The 14,280-nt window shown below is 39.0% G+C and overlaps 2 protein-coding genes across 5 annotated transcripts in view; both read right to left on the bottom strand.

Annotated features, from left to right (window-relative positions):
* The window catches only part of TRPC1 (transient receptor potential cation channel subfamily C member 1), a 63,144-nt gene extending 58,177 nt beyond the window's left edge, over positions 1–4,967 (bottom strand). For 2 of the 3 annotated variants that reach the window (XM_024769102.1, XM_024769104.1), the window contains exon 1: positions 4,355–4,967. In XM_024769102.1, the coding sequence (XP_024624870.1) occupies positions 4,355–4,529 (175 nt within the window). In that variant the 5' untranslated portion in view covers positions 4,530–4,967. The remainder of the gene's footprint in view (positions 1–4,354) is intronic. The other variant, XM_024769103.1, reaches the window with a different exon arrangement.
* A 4,115-nt stretch (positions 4,968–9,082) lies between these two features.
* Positions 9,083–14,280, bottom strand: part of PLS1 (plastin 1) — a 115,370-nt gene continuing 110,172 nt past the window's right edge. For both annotated transcript variants that reach the window (XM_024769114.1, XM_024769113.1), the window contains exons 15-16: positions 9,845–9,969; positions 9,083–9,610 (exon numbers count right to left, since the gene is read on the bottom strand). In XM_024769114.1, the coding sequence (XP_024624882.1) occupies positions 9,475–9,610; positions 9,845–9,969 (261 nt within the window). In that variant the 3' untranslated portion in view covers positions 9,083–9,474. The remainder of the gene's footprint in view (positions 9,611–9,844; positions 9,970–14,280) is intronic.

Genomic DNA, 14,280 nt, shown 5'->3' with positions numbered 1-14,280 from the left:
TCTATTAGGCACAAACATACTTTATTTCCCTTACTGCTTCTCACAAGAGCACAAGAGAGCATCTCCACTACAGAAGAAGGTACTAAAGGATAGGGATGTAGTCAGTTATTTCTTGATAAAGCACCTTTCTCCAGTGTCCTAACAAAATTAACCTGATATATAGTCAGATGATGAATTATAGAAAAGAACAGCAAGTTAAAAATGAAATAAAGAAGCACACTTCTGTAATCACTACAAAGAAATGCCAGTATTATACTACTATGAAGCAGCTAGCTGCTCAATGATTAGCCTCTTATAATAAAACTATCCACCAAGATTCTGGTGATTTAAGAGTCTTTTTTGTTAAAATAAAGATGAACCATACACTATGGCACCACTGGTGATTTGAAAACCTCTCCTGTACAAAATACTTAAATGCTTAAATACTAATGACAATTTGTGAAATGCCGGTAGAATTTTGTATATAGTACCCTCTTTACCTCTCCTTTCTGCAAAGTTTTCTTCCCTCACAGCACATACCTCTTAACATTAGGTGTCCCTTGTCGACATAAAACTTCTTGGCAAATAAAACCAAAAAACAAACAAAAAAAAACTTCTTGGCAGTACCCAGTACTCTGCACTTTTTCTTCCCATGGCCATCCTCTCCAACCCCAGCCACTTCAAAATCTCTTTTCAAATAGCTGTTTTTAAAAGTTCCATTAAATATATTAAGTGCTATTAAAACAACAGCTTAAGATTACTTCTCCCAGAAATGTTACCCATTTCAAAAGCATGCTAAGCAAAGGTATGCAAAGTTTAAGCAGAATCCAGGCATCAAAGCACCCTCCATACAATGCAGCAAATCAATACCACAAAGGTGATACAGATCTAGATTATTAGACTGAGCCTGACAATAAAGGTGAAATTCAGCTCTCTCCATCCCTCCCCTGACTCCATGCTGAAATTTCAAGAAGGGCCTCCTGACATTGCAAATCAAATTTCCTGAAAATGTTCTTCATGAAAAGTTGGCAGGGACTGAATCCAGACTGGATCCTTTCATCATTTTCCTTTTCTACACAAGAACTGATTACTGATCATCAGCAAATTAAGGGTTTAATACTAAAGCCACCATCTACTCAACAGTTACTTTCAAAGAGGTGAATTAACAACTATATTTAGCTTAGATGCTCCCTAAATAAAGGTATTAATTCTTTCTCCAGCCAGCAGGTCTGAAGTTAGACCCCTGTCTTCCACAAATAAAAGTGGCTCATTACCATACTAATTCTCAGTGTGAAAGGAAGACTTGGGTGGTAAGAATCACTGCTTAATATTCCATAAAACAACACTCTTGTTTCAGCTCTTGTTTCAATTAACCTTTACCTCTGAATTGCAGCATTCTACGTCTAAAAAGAATATGTGTACTTTCTGAGAATTTTATGTGGGGTGGGGGGCCAGACTTAGCTTTATATAACTGGCACAGGAGCCTTCAATTCACTTTTTCTTCTAAATTTTACGAAAAAGAATCGATGTTACCTTTGAGATGATTCTGACCCACTTTCAAGATCAACAATAGCCACTATTAAGTGGCCACTACCTGGATCTGCGCTTGCCTAGATCTATTGGACTAATAATTTACATAAAAGCTAGCTGTACACACTATAAAATCAAACTATAAAATCGTTTTCTTTCCTTTTTTCTTTACTCCTTAATCTGTACACACCTTTCAAAGGGTCACCCATCCACTAACACATAACCCCATCTCCACAATTTTTGCTTTAGGAATTCTCCTTAAGTGGAATACATTACGGACATTTTACACATGTAGTGTAAACTTGATAAATGAAAAAAGGATGAGAAACATAGACGTTCTAGAGTGGATCTGCTCTTGTGCTATTAGAGCTTTTTACTTTTATTGGATAAACATAATCCATGGAAACCACAGTTAATAAAACATTCACAGAGAGCAAGTTTAATTTCCAATTAGTAAATCCAAATATGGATGTGTCTGTTCTAACACAAGTGATTTTCATTCATTCAACTACAACTAGATCAAAACTTAGTGGTTAAGAGTACAGGCTCAAAATAGATCCTAGTTCTACTACTAACTAATGTAACCTTGGGCAAAGTAATTCTAAAATTTTGCTAAGCCTCATTTTCCTCATTCATAAAATGGGGATAACAACATCTGGCTCATGGGGTTGTGAGGATTAAATGAAATCATCTATGAAAAGCATATGCACTCTACCCCAAAAGCTGTCTCAGTCAACGTTTGCCATTTGGCTTGATGAAAGCTCCAAAGTAATAGTGGAAACTATAGCTACTTCAGGAAACTTTTCACTTTTAGATTTGGTTTGGGTAACGCTAAAAAAGGTTTAACAATATTAGTGAATATAAACGAGTAAACAAAAAAACTGCTATAACTCAAATATATTTTTTTCAGCATAAATGTATACCATAAGTACATGTAAGAAATAAGCCATTTTTCCAAATCTAACCTAAGAATTCATTTCAACATACCTGAAACAGAAAATACCTATTTAATCTCACTTGTTAAAAAATGTTTTAATTTATACGGGGGAGAAAAAGCATGCATATTTACTTTCCACCCTACCCCCAAAAGCCAAATCTCTCCAAGGATCTTAATGATGGTATAAAAGGGAAACTGACGAAGAAAGACTATCAAGGCTATTTCAACTGGCACTACTGGACAGGTTACAGAACTGTCATACATTCAAACTCTTTTGACATATGTCATGCAATAATCCTAAATATACACACCATACAAGTACTTATTCGAGCTATGTTCCATTATGACATTCCTCTGTCCTCAGTTTAACAGGAATATTAAATTGCCTTTCTTGACATAATTTCTGTTTGCTTTAAAATAACCATAGCTCAGTAAGCTGGGGTAGATGTAGCAGCCACTTACTAATGCTAGTATAACACAATCTGTTCCCTTCCTCTCTCAGAGAATTTTTGAAGGAAGAGAACTCAGACTATCCACTCTAGAAATACTAAATAATTTTACATAATCCACAGATGATGATATTTATGAGGTTATAGACATATATTCTATGTTTCTTCACATTTCCAAGACTGTATGAACCTGTCCATGGTGGACTTTCACAAATGCTTTCATAATATAATTTAATACTACTACATAAGATCATAAAAGGACTCATGATGGACAGGGGTGGACTTTGTTTATACATCAATGTGTTTTCAAAAAGTTGTGTAAATAAAATCCTATCTCAAAGCAGTAAAAGTGGTTAAGGAGGCTGTCATTTTTTTAAAAAAAAAACACATACAAACAAAAAAATCCTCTGTAGTTAATCTTTTCACAGTGTAAGCTGCCCTTTGGGTTTATGTTTTGGAAGTTTGCATGATCCTAAACATTTTTCCTAAGCAAGCATGGCCACTGGAAGGCAAGCTGAATAAATTTAGAAAGAGAAAATTCACAGCACTTTTTTACACGTAGGAAATAAAAGCAGTCTTAGGGCAATCAATTTCCCATTCTTTTTATTATATTCATCAATAGAAAACATGCTTAAGAGAGGAGACTTTGTTATGGCCTTAAAAGTGATCGATTTCCAGATTTTTAAAAAAAATATTAAATATATTCCACATTTTTGCCCTGTAATTATTTTACACTACCTTTATTTCCCAAAGACGTCTGAGGAGCAATAAACCTTCCTCTCTAATAAAAAGCATGAACAAAGTTGTTCCATAAATTTGGAGAAACTCTGGAACTTAGGCAGAATTTCTCCATAAAGTGCTGTCTTTATGTCCACCTAGGATATTGACATACCTAATGCCATTCGACAGTCACTGAACACCAAGGCACCGGGTGGCTGGAGTTAAATAATACAAGTAAGGTTTTAAAGAAAAAAGAAAACAAAACACCAGCTGAGAGCCCATAATCAGGAGGCACCTTAAGCAAGGACATGGGATTTTTTTCGTACTGAAAGGTCCAAAACTAGACAAAACCTCTGGGCTTCCAGAAAGAAAGAACTAAAGCCCCAAGCGGTAGACCAGGTCATTCAAGTGGTCAGTAGCGCAGGTGAGGCTGAAACCCTAGGGTCCCGGCCCCCACGACGCTACCTGAACACCTGACCGCACGAAAGGAGACCACCGGGCAGGGCCGCCGCCCCAGGTGCGGCGCTCGGAGGGCGCCACCCGCGGCTGCTCCCGCCCGACAGCTCTGCACTCACAAGGCAGAGGCGGTGCCGAGCAGCCCGGCAGGTGCAGCGGGCGCGGCGCGAACAGACGCTCGGCGCACGAGGAAGAGGGAGTGCCCCGAGTTGAGGCTGGGGAGAGGATGAGGGGTGTGAAGGACACGGGCATCCAGAAGCAGAGAAAGGGGCCTAGCTCTCACCCTTGTCGCACGCCAGCAAGAAAAGCTTCTCATTCAGGGTGTTCTCCTCCTTCACCTCCCGCACATCCTTCAGCGCCATCACCTCGTTCGGCGACGAAGAGGAGGATGGGGAGGAAGGCAGGGAGGAGGAGGAGGCGCCCGAAAGGTCCGTGCTCGGGTACAGGGCCGCCATCATCGCGGCCCATGAAAGGGGCAGGCCAGGAGACGGGGGCGGGGCCCCCACCAGCCCCGACCCCGACCCCCGGCTGGAAAAGGGATGAGTCGTTCCCACGGCCGCCTCGGCGCGCGGCCCGTTGGCCCCGAAGGGCGTCGCCTCCCCACGGAGCCAGCACTCGCCCTCCACCGACAGCCCCAAATTGGTGGCGGCGCATGCGCGGCCCCGGGGCCAGCGCCCCCTCCCCAGCCGCCGGCGCCCAGGCCGAGCAGGTCCGCGACCGTCCGGGGACGGCAGAGTGGCCCGCGCCAGGGCGGCAGCCGAGCGCGGGGCCGTGCCAGGAGCCGCTGGGGCCGCGCGGGGAGCGGCCCGGCCAGAGTGGAGGACGAAAATCGGTGGGAAGGGTGCTCCAAGAGGCGATTCTGCACCAGCCGGGCTCCAGGGCTCTGGAAACCGCCGACCGAGCTGCACCCAGAGGTGTTCGCGGCTCTCCTCACGTCATCTTCCGCTCGGTGAGAGCGACGACCACGGGGCGGGCTCTGTGGTGGGCGGGACCTGGGGCGGAGGCGGAGTCCGCGAGCGCACCGCCCCCTGGAAGGCTTCCAGCCTCGGAGGAAAAGGCGAATGGCCGGGTGTACCCTCTCCACAACCAGGTTGCAGGTTTGAGGTAATTTCCCCGCCGTCTCGGGCTGCACACAAGTTAAACATGCAGCGGGGTGGTTCACTGAGCCTCTGATGACTTAACGTTTAGTCGAACCCCCCCCGTGGAATTGTCGAATTATTGCATATTCCTTTGTCCTCTGCCTAAACCAGAAAGGACAGGGCCCTCGCCATGCCACCAGACCTGTGTTCATCTGTGTGTAATTATGTCGGGCTAGCTACATAATTATTTCTAAAACTGTATTAAAAAGAAAAAAACCATTTTGTGATATAAAATTGGCATAACATTTCTAGTATCGTTTATTCGCATGTAACCATTGGATAAGCACATCATTAGGATCTACTCTACGTCATAGTCCTTACAGTGGTTTCTTGTTCATCTTCACGTTTATAACTCAGATTTTAGAAGATGAGTGTTATTTAAGCAAAAGCTAACCGAAGTGCAGTAAGTGCTACTTCCTTGAATATTTTTTTTAAATTAAGCTTGTATTTAAAGCAGATTCTTGCAACTTTAAAAGCTGAGGGAGGGGGACTGGAAATTGTATCTCGAATAATTATTGCTTTCCACAGCCAACTGTGCAAAAATCTAAATTGTACCCATAGTGCTTAGGTTTTTAAGGCAATACATAAATTTACTTGAGTACATGTATTGGAGAGAAATACTTCCTATTCTGTTCAGGTTGATTTGCTCCATCGCTGTCCCGGCCAACTCTAACTCCCAAATTTCCTAAATATATGTTTCTCATCATTCACAGTGCTCTTTCGATCTTCTCTAAGAGGCCTTAGGTAGACAAGATTGCCCACCTTTCCAAACATTTTTATGTGTTTACTTCAAAACAGTTATCTATTAAAGCATTTTAGCTTTTTCTTTCTTATCTCTAGTAGATCATAAATCTGCCCCATTCTCTAATGTTTAATACAGTTCTAAGTTTGTGTATTTAGTGGAATGTCAAAATTGCTCATTGTAAAAAAAAAAAAAAATTGCTCATTGTAAATCTGTGGCCAGTGAACGGAGTGGTACCTATTTGGGTTTATGGACACTCTTTGTAGTCCAGTAAAATTTTTTTCTCAGTAGCAGAACAGCTCTAACCCAGGCCCATCCAAAAGTTCCAGAGTGTTTAAGGGTCAAAATTCAGATGGCTCAGAACTATAGAAACCACTTTAATCTGAAGTTTTTTCAAGCTTCTGGGTTTAGGTGATTTCTTTTCCATAAGGCTCCCACAGGGGCTGGACTGATTTCTTAGATTCAGTTGAATTCCAATTTACTTTAGGAGATAATCCTAGGAGGCATTCCAAAGTATTAGAGGGTTTTTCCTCCTTCAAAGTAAACTAGTGTTTCAACTGTATCTTCAGAAGTCTTTTTGAATCATCTCAGATGCAGAATATTCTCTCTTGTTTCTCGGATCCTTTTTCATCCAGTGTAAATTGGGGTATTTTAAGATCCTCTATATGATTTATTTTTCATCTGTGATATGGAAACCAATGATAGAGCTATGATGAAGGTGCAAGATTCAGAAGCATGCAAGATTCAGAAGCAGCATGTTGCTTAAAGCAACTCACCGAACCTCATATACTGAAGAGCCATCACAACTCCAGTTGTGATGGAGAAGAGAAAATCCAGATTCAGATCTAGACCTATAAGTCATAGACCCTGTCTTCATCTCCAAACTCTCTACCTCTCCCTCTTAGGCCAATTTGCCTATTTCTTTTCCTAAAATGCCTGCAAGACTCTTCCTGGCTCACAGCCTTTGCACTTGTTCCTTCTACTGAACAGTTAGCATCTGGCTGCTCCTCCTACGATGCATACCTCAGCCTGACTGTCACAACCTTAGAGAGACCTTCCCTGACCCACCAAAACTAAAAGCATCTTCACCCCAGTTCCTAAGTCTCTATCACATTTCCCTGTTTTATTTCTCTTAGTGCATTTATCACCATCTACAGATCCTATTTGTTTACTGTCTGTCTTTCTCCACTAGGAAATAAGATGCATGAGGCCAGAAAACTTTGTCTATATTTTTCTCAGCTGAATCCCCAGTGTCTAGTATCATACCCGGATCATAATAGACAAATTTATGTTGATTAACTCAAATTATTTCATCACAAACTAAATTTGTAGAAATCGTTTACTTGGTCTTTCCTAAAATTCTTCCTGTTAAAGAATCATAGAACCATCTTCACTCCTCCCAAAATAATAAATTTTTTGTTGCTGTTTTACTCATTAGCGTAGGAATTTTTCTCTTTTCTTTTCTGGAAAATAAGTTTATGATAGATTAATTTTCCAAGTTATATATTTTTCTTTAAATGAAATAAATACTGACACATTTGTACATACACAGAATTTTTATTAAATATATTTTGTGAGAGAAAGAACACTCTGAAGTGCCAAATTGCATGTAAATCAGATAACTTAGTGAATATAATGGTGAAAAAAATCAAGAGGAAATGATTTAAATAATATCACAAAAGAGCAAGAACATATTTTAATCTTCATATAAGAAAACAATTATCAAATGATAAAAGGAAAGGAAATCTCTTTTGTAGAATATATTTCAAAGTTCCACCTGTTGATGATCTCATTTAAAAAATTCTCTTCTAAGTACATGAGTAGTCGTACTCTTACCATCACGTATGTTTTAATCCATGGTAGAAGGGGGGTTTAGACTACTCGTTCCCAGTGAGATAAAGTGACAGCATTTTTTGTTGCACAGCAGTACTGGTCACTGGCACTAACAGTGGAAGATGAAGGAAGTAAACTTCTGAACTCAATTGTTAGCAGAATTGGTCTACTGCTAAAAAATTCAGACAAAAATAGGTCTGAAGCAAAGCTACTGCCAAGTAACATAAGCATTAACCAAACGTTGCCAATTTGAAGGAAACTGGGAAAAACGTGAAAATATGTTGAATATTAGCTTTGTGTTACTTTCTACTAAAGATATTCAGGGGGCATATTCTAAATTAGGGCTAGAATATCAAAATTTAGCATGTGTAATATGAAGCTAATAATATGGTATCAACATGTCTTGAGAGCTGTAGCCAGTGTTTGAAGTCAGTTGAAAAGTAACTATATGCACATCCAAAATGAATATTTCTAAAAGAAATCTTCATGTACCAGATAGCTACAAACTGAAAAGTGTTACGCACCTAGTGGGGGCACAATTATTACTTAATGTTGGTTAACTGACCAATACAGTCATCTTTCAGTATCCAGAGGACTGGTTCCAGGACCCCCCAAAGGATACCAAAATCTGCAGATGCTCAAATCCTTTATACAAAACAGCTTAGTATTTGCATATAACCTACACACATCCTTGCGTGTACTTTAAATCATCTCTAGATTACTTATACCTAATATACTATGCAGATAGTTGTAAATACAATGTAAATGCTATGGAAATAGTTGCTGGCACTTGGCAAATTTAAGTTTTGCTTTTTGGAACTTTCTGGAATTCTTTTTTTCAAATATCTTTGATTGCCGGTTGGTTGAATCTGTGGATGTGGAACCATTGGATATGCGTGCATCAGATGTGGAGGGTTGACTGTATACATACCACTTAAGAAAACCTGGGTAATTCAGGTGCAAAATATGTATATGTACACACATATTTCTCTAATAACATCTTACCAACATGTATATGCTGCATGTCATAGTTAAAGCTGTATTACCAAACCAGTACATGTAAAGTATCGATGCAGTTAAAATTAAGTTTTAAGTAAAAAGCTCCTGCTACTTATGTAAGAGAATGTACTTTGAAGTTTATTCATGAGTTAGTCCTTATATATAAAAAAGTTTAATGTTAATGAACAATACTTGTCATTTAAAAATTTTAGACAGTATAGAAATTTACAGAAAAGTTAAAGTTTTGGACCACTTCACATAGTTGGAGGAAAAAAAATAAAAGGATTAAACTGGATTATGACTTTGAATACAATTATGATCAAAATCAACACACACACAAAATCAAAACACATTTCACAGCAGGACCTGCAGAAAAAGTTTTGCATTGATCATTTCTGAACCATGAAAAAGAATGAATTAGTCTTGTTTTAATGAGACTTTCAGGAAACAATAATTTAATCATAAAGTATCATCTTGAAAATGAACACACTCTTATCAGTATCGACTGGTAAATTAATCGTCAACAAATCCTAGCTAGTATGAACAGGATATTAAATTCATTAATGATTCATACAACTGTTTTGAGAATACAAATAATCTCTGGTTTTATACCCACTACATTTCAGAAATCTGTAAACTGTGAGGCATTCAATGTGTTTAATGTGGCAGAAAATCATAATAAATGTTTCATTATTTTATTTTGTTCAGTCCTTTACCCATTAAGCATGCAAACACTGTCATAACCATCTTGGGTTTCACTTCCACGAGGTCATCAGGTAAGGCATATATCCGGGCACCGATCTTTCGAGCAACTGAAATGGCGTATCTTGAAAAGACAAGAAAAATATCTTGGTATTTGTTTTCACTTAATATATGTTAACAGAAGAATGAAACATTTTGACAAGGTTAACTTTACAAAAAAGTTGTTTGTGAGTCTTTAAATCATATTCCTCACATAAATTGTACTTAAAAATGTGAATTTTAAGGACATCATAGCCTCACCTGCAAGGATTAAGAACAAAAGAGCCACTATGTTCTAATATAAACCATAAAGGCTTACTTAGCATTGTTCAGCTTGTCCTCATTAGAAAGGTCTTCTCTCTTGATCATTTCTTGACGAACTGCATTTGGTGCAATGGCATCTATTAAATCCAAGACAGGTAAACTAGTGGTAATAGATTTGTCCTAGAAAAGAAAGAATAGGTGAACATTCATAAACATCTTTTGTAAATGTCAGACCAGAAGATCATAACCATATAACTAAAAGCAATTTATAAATTTTCATTATACTTAACATTCAGCTATTCTTCAACCAACACACATCACAAACCATTTAAAATATGCTTTTCCTTTCATCCTTACAGAGCTTACAGTATAGAGAACTGTCATCATACCTGGAATAAGGTTTGTGGATGTGACAATTCCTAAAGTATGCTAGCTACAGTATCCATTCGTAAAAAATAAACAACTTTTGAAAGGGAATAGGAGATGAATTTTAAGTGAATAGTTTTGCAAATTCTGGTAATATTCTTTTTCTTAGACCATGGACTCCTAAGCCTTCACTTAATATTTTTCAGAAAGAAAAATTAAAATAATAGTGGAAAGGAACTAATATTTATAAAGGCATTATTCTTGTTGCTTTACGTGTTCAGTTTGTTTAATCCTAACAGCCTGGTAATAAAGAAATTATAATCTCTCATTTTAAAATGAAGAACATGAAGGTCAGAAAACTCAAAAGAGCTGTTCAGGGCTTCCCTGGTGGCGCAGTGGTTGACAGTCCGCCTGCCGATGCAGGGGACACGGGTTCGTGCACCGGTCCGGGAGGATCCCACATGCCGCGGAGCGGCTGGGCCCGGGAGCCGTGGCCGCTGGGCCTGCGCGTCTGGAGCCAGTGCTCCGCTGTCCGGAGCCTGTGCCCCGCGGGGGGAGAGGCCGCGGCAGTGAGAGGCCCGCGCACCAAAAAAAAAAAAAAAAAAGAGCTGTTCACACAACCAGTACGTACAGAACCAGTATTTGAACCCATGACTGTCGAACTCTAAACGCCCAAGATTCTCTCCACTTTGGAAGTTACCTCCAAGGCAACTAAAAATGGACAACGAAATTCTAGTGGATAGAACACTGCTACTGAAGTCAGAAATTCTGGTCTGAATTGATTGTACAACTTACCAGCACTTGAACAAATTATTTGTTTTGTCTCTCAGGATGAATAGTAGCAAATGTCGCTTGCCTATCCAGAATCCACTCCTTACTACTTTCTCCATCCTACCAGAACCCACATGTTTGCTCTGTATCCATATATGGACGTGTGCTTCAAGGAAAATTAACCCCATCCACAGCTCCAAGAGTGACCCTGAATTAGTGTAGACCATTTATTCTGCGGGTAAGGTGATAAACTTATTCTTTATATGTATAGAGCAATACAGTGAATAACAGATATACTAATATCTATGGCATTAAAATTTCATGGGGGAGGGGAATTTAGGAAGAAAATGTCTAAAAGACTCATTAGGCAAACAATAATGAAAAAAGGTTGGAAAAAATAGTCTAAAAAAGCCAAAGGGAGGAATCTCATCTGATTGCCACAGTGATTTATTTGGCAATCGCTAATTTAAATCACTAATTTAATTTAATTTAATTTAACGTGAGGCCCTTACTATCCAGGAAGAGCTATGGAAAGCTAGCAACACCCCCTCCCGACTGTGAATGAGAGGATGAAACCTCGGGCACAACCAGCAGCTATTCAATGAGCAAGAGGAAAACCAACTTTAGAGAAAACCACTTTAGACGGCAAAGCAGAGATGGACAAAACCTGATTGACATTCTTCAATTACTGGCTCAACCAACCCTAATGTCTACCCCACCTCTGGATCTTTGCTGTTGTTCTGTGCCTTTACTTTTGGTTTAAATCACTTTTTCTGTTACTTGAAGCCAAAAGCACCCATTCCTAATCACTACAATGGAACTGTCACAGGATTCTTGGGAATATTAAGATAAGTGACGACATCTAGTACAGTTCCTGGCCAAAAGTGGTTCTTTTTATTTTATTTTTTTAAATGTATTTACTTATTTTTGGCTGCATTGGGTCTTTGCTGTGTGCGGGCTTTCTCTAGTTGTGGTGCACGGGTTTCTCATTGTAGTGGCTTCTCTTGTTGCAGAGCACGGGCTCTAGGCGCATGGGCTCAGTAGTTGTGGCTTGTGGGCTCTAGAGCACAGGCTCAGTAGTTGTGGCGCATGGGCTTAGTTGCTCCGCGGCATGTGGGCTCTAACCCGTGTCCCCTGCATTGGCAGGCAGATTCTTAACCACCGCGCTACCAGGGAAGACCCCCAAATGCGGTTCTTAATAAATGTTTGATAAAACAATTTGAAGCCATGTGAAGAGTACAAAGTTCTTTTTTGGGGCCATTATCTAGTACATTTATTAATTTTAGAAAAATTTATATTCTTCATTTTCAGGAATGTTCATTTTATGAAACAGATTTTTTGGGGGGGAAGTAGAAATAGAGGGATAAAAATAATTAGGGTCCTTAAGTCTATATGATGCTGGTAATCCAGATCTGGTTTTTGGGCATCTTTTCTATTTCTGAAAAACTCTCACACATACATTCTCAATGTGTAGCCTGCAGACCGCCTACATGAAAATCACCTGAGGTGCTGCTTAGTAAAAGCACAAATTAATCCTTGCACTCAAAGTAATGTCAGATTATTTGTGGATGGGGCTAGGAATCTACATTTTTAATAAGCTTTCTAGAAGACTCTAATGTACACCGTTATACTTTCTAAAATTAAAGCTTAACATGCATGTCATTCTATAATAAATTAAAAATTTCTATGTGCTTACTTTTCATATATTTCTATCGTGATTCACAATCAGACAAGTGGCTTAATTGTGCTATATTTTGATTAATTATTTGCATATTTATGAGGGTTTTTTTAAGTTTGGGGAAAATTGTTTTGTTTTTTTTCAGCTTTATTGAGTTAACATTGACAAATAAAATTGTAAGATACTTAACGTGTACATCTTGATGATCTGATAAGATCCCTCCCATCTAATTAATTAATACATCCATCACCCTCAGTTATGTATTTTGTGGTGTGTGTGTGTGTGTGTGTGTGTGTGTGTGAAAACATTTAAGTTCTACTCTCCTAGCAAATCTCAGTTATACAAGAGTGTTAACTATAGCCACCATGTCATATATTAGATTCTCAGACCTTATTCATCTTATAGCTGAAAGTTTATATCCTTTTGTGGTATTTTAAATATTTCTTAACTTAGATTTAAGAAACAAGGATTTTTCCACCTATTTCCTTTGATTCACCTTGAGAAAAACTTTTACTGAGTTGAATGAAAAATTTAAGTTTCTAAAGATGATATTGGATCCCTTATCTTCCTGTTTCCAAAAAAACAGGCCTATCTTTCCAGCTCCCCTGATTTGCATATTATCAGTGAAAGACATTTTACTGCAAAAAGGGCAGGGGTTATTGTAAAACCCTTGGTTTAGTATATAAATACATTTTCATAATTTTTCTTTCACTTTCCTTAATCATATAGAAATAAGCAAAAAGAATTTCTAGAATATTAAAGATAACTAGTCTAGAGTTTGGCTTGACTTTCTTTTTTTTAAATTAATTAATTAATTATTTAATTTATTTTATTTATTTTTGGCTGCACTGCGTCTTCATTGATGCACGTGGGCTTTTCTCTAGTTGCGGCGAGCGGGGGCTACTTTTCGTTGTGGTGCGCAGGCTTATTGCTGTGGCTTCTCTTGTTGCGAAGCACGGGCTCTAGGCGCACAGGTTTCAGCAGTTGTCGCACACAGGCTCAGTAGTTGTGGCGCATGGGCCTAGTTGCTCCACTGCATGTGGGATCTTCCTGGGCCAGGGCTCGAACCTGTGTCTCCTGCACTGGCAGGTGGATTCTTAACCACTGAGCCCCCAGGGAAGCCCTTGATTTTCAAGTTAGTGTGTTGTACCATCTCTTCTCTTAGTTTGATATACATTACTAGTAGGACATTGCAGTCCATTGTTCCTCCTGTCATTTCTGAAAATAAATTTGAGTGCTTTATGAATCATCCACAAATGCACAGTGTGTGGCCGCCAAGACTCCCTAAAAAAATCACAACAGGAACCTCTCCACGATGCCCTTTATATATTGGCAGGACCAATATATAGTGTAGTAAGCTCCATTTATTGACCCCTTAATGTGTGCCAGGTATGACTGAGCTATTTACATGTGTTAACTTATTTAGCTTGACAACAGACCCAGAAGATAGATACTATTCATACGTCCATTTTAAATATGGGGAAACTCAGGCATAGGGAAATTAATAATTTGCCCAAGGTTACATAGATAACTAAATGTGAGCCAGAGGTAAAATCAGTTTTATTCATCAAGAGATGTAACCCAGCTGTTAGTATAAACTGCTAAGATTTCTGGAAAACGCATGCCCTCCTCACATGCTCCCTATTCTCCTTAGCTGATTTCTATAGCACTGCTAA

This window comes from Neophocaena asiaeorientalis, unplaced genomic scaffold, assembly GCF_003031525.2.
Source record: "Neophocaena asiaeorientalis asiaeorientalis breed wild unplaced genomic scaffold, Neophocaena_asiaeorientalis_V1.1 scaffold118, whole genome shotgun sequence".
Classification (NCBI taxonomy): domain Eukaryota; kingdom Metazoa; phylum Chordata; class Mammalia; order Artiodactyla; family Phocoenidae; genus Neophocaena; species Neophocaena asiaeorientalis.
Note: the sequence above shows the minus strand (reverse complement) of the source record. Positions and strands in the feature narration are given on the sequence as shown.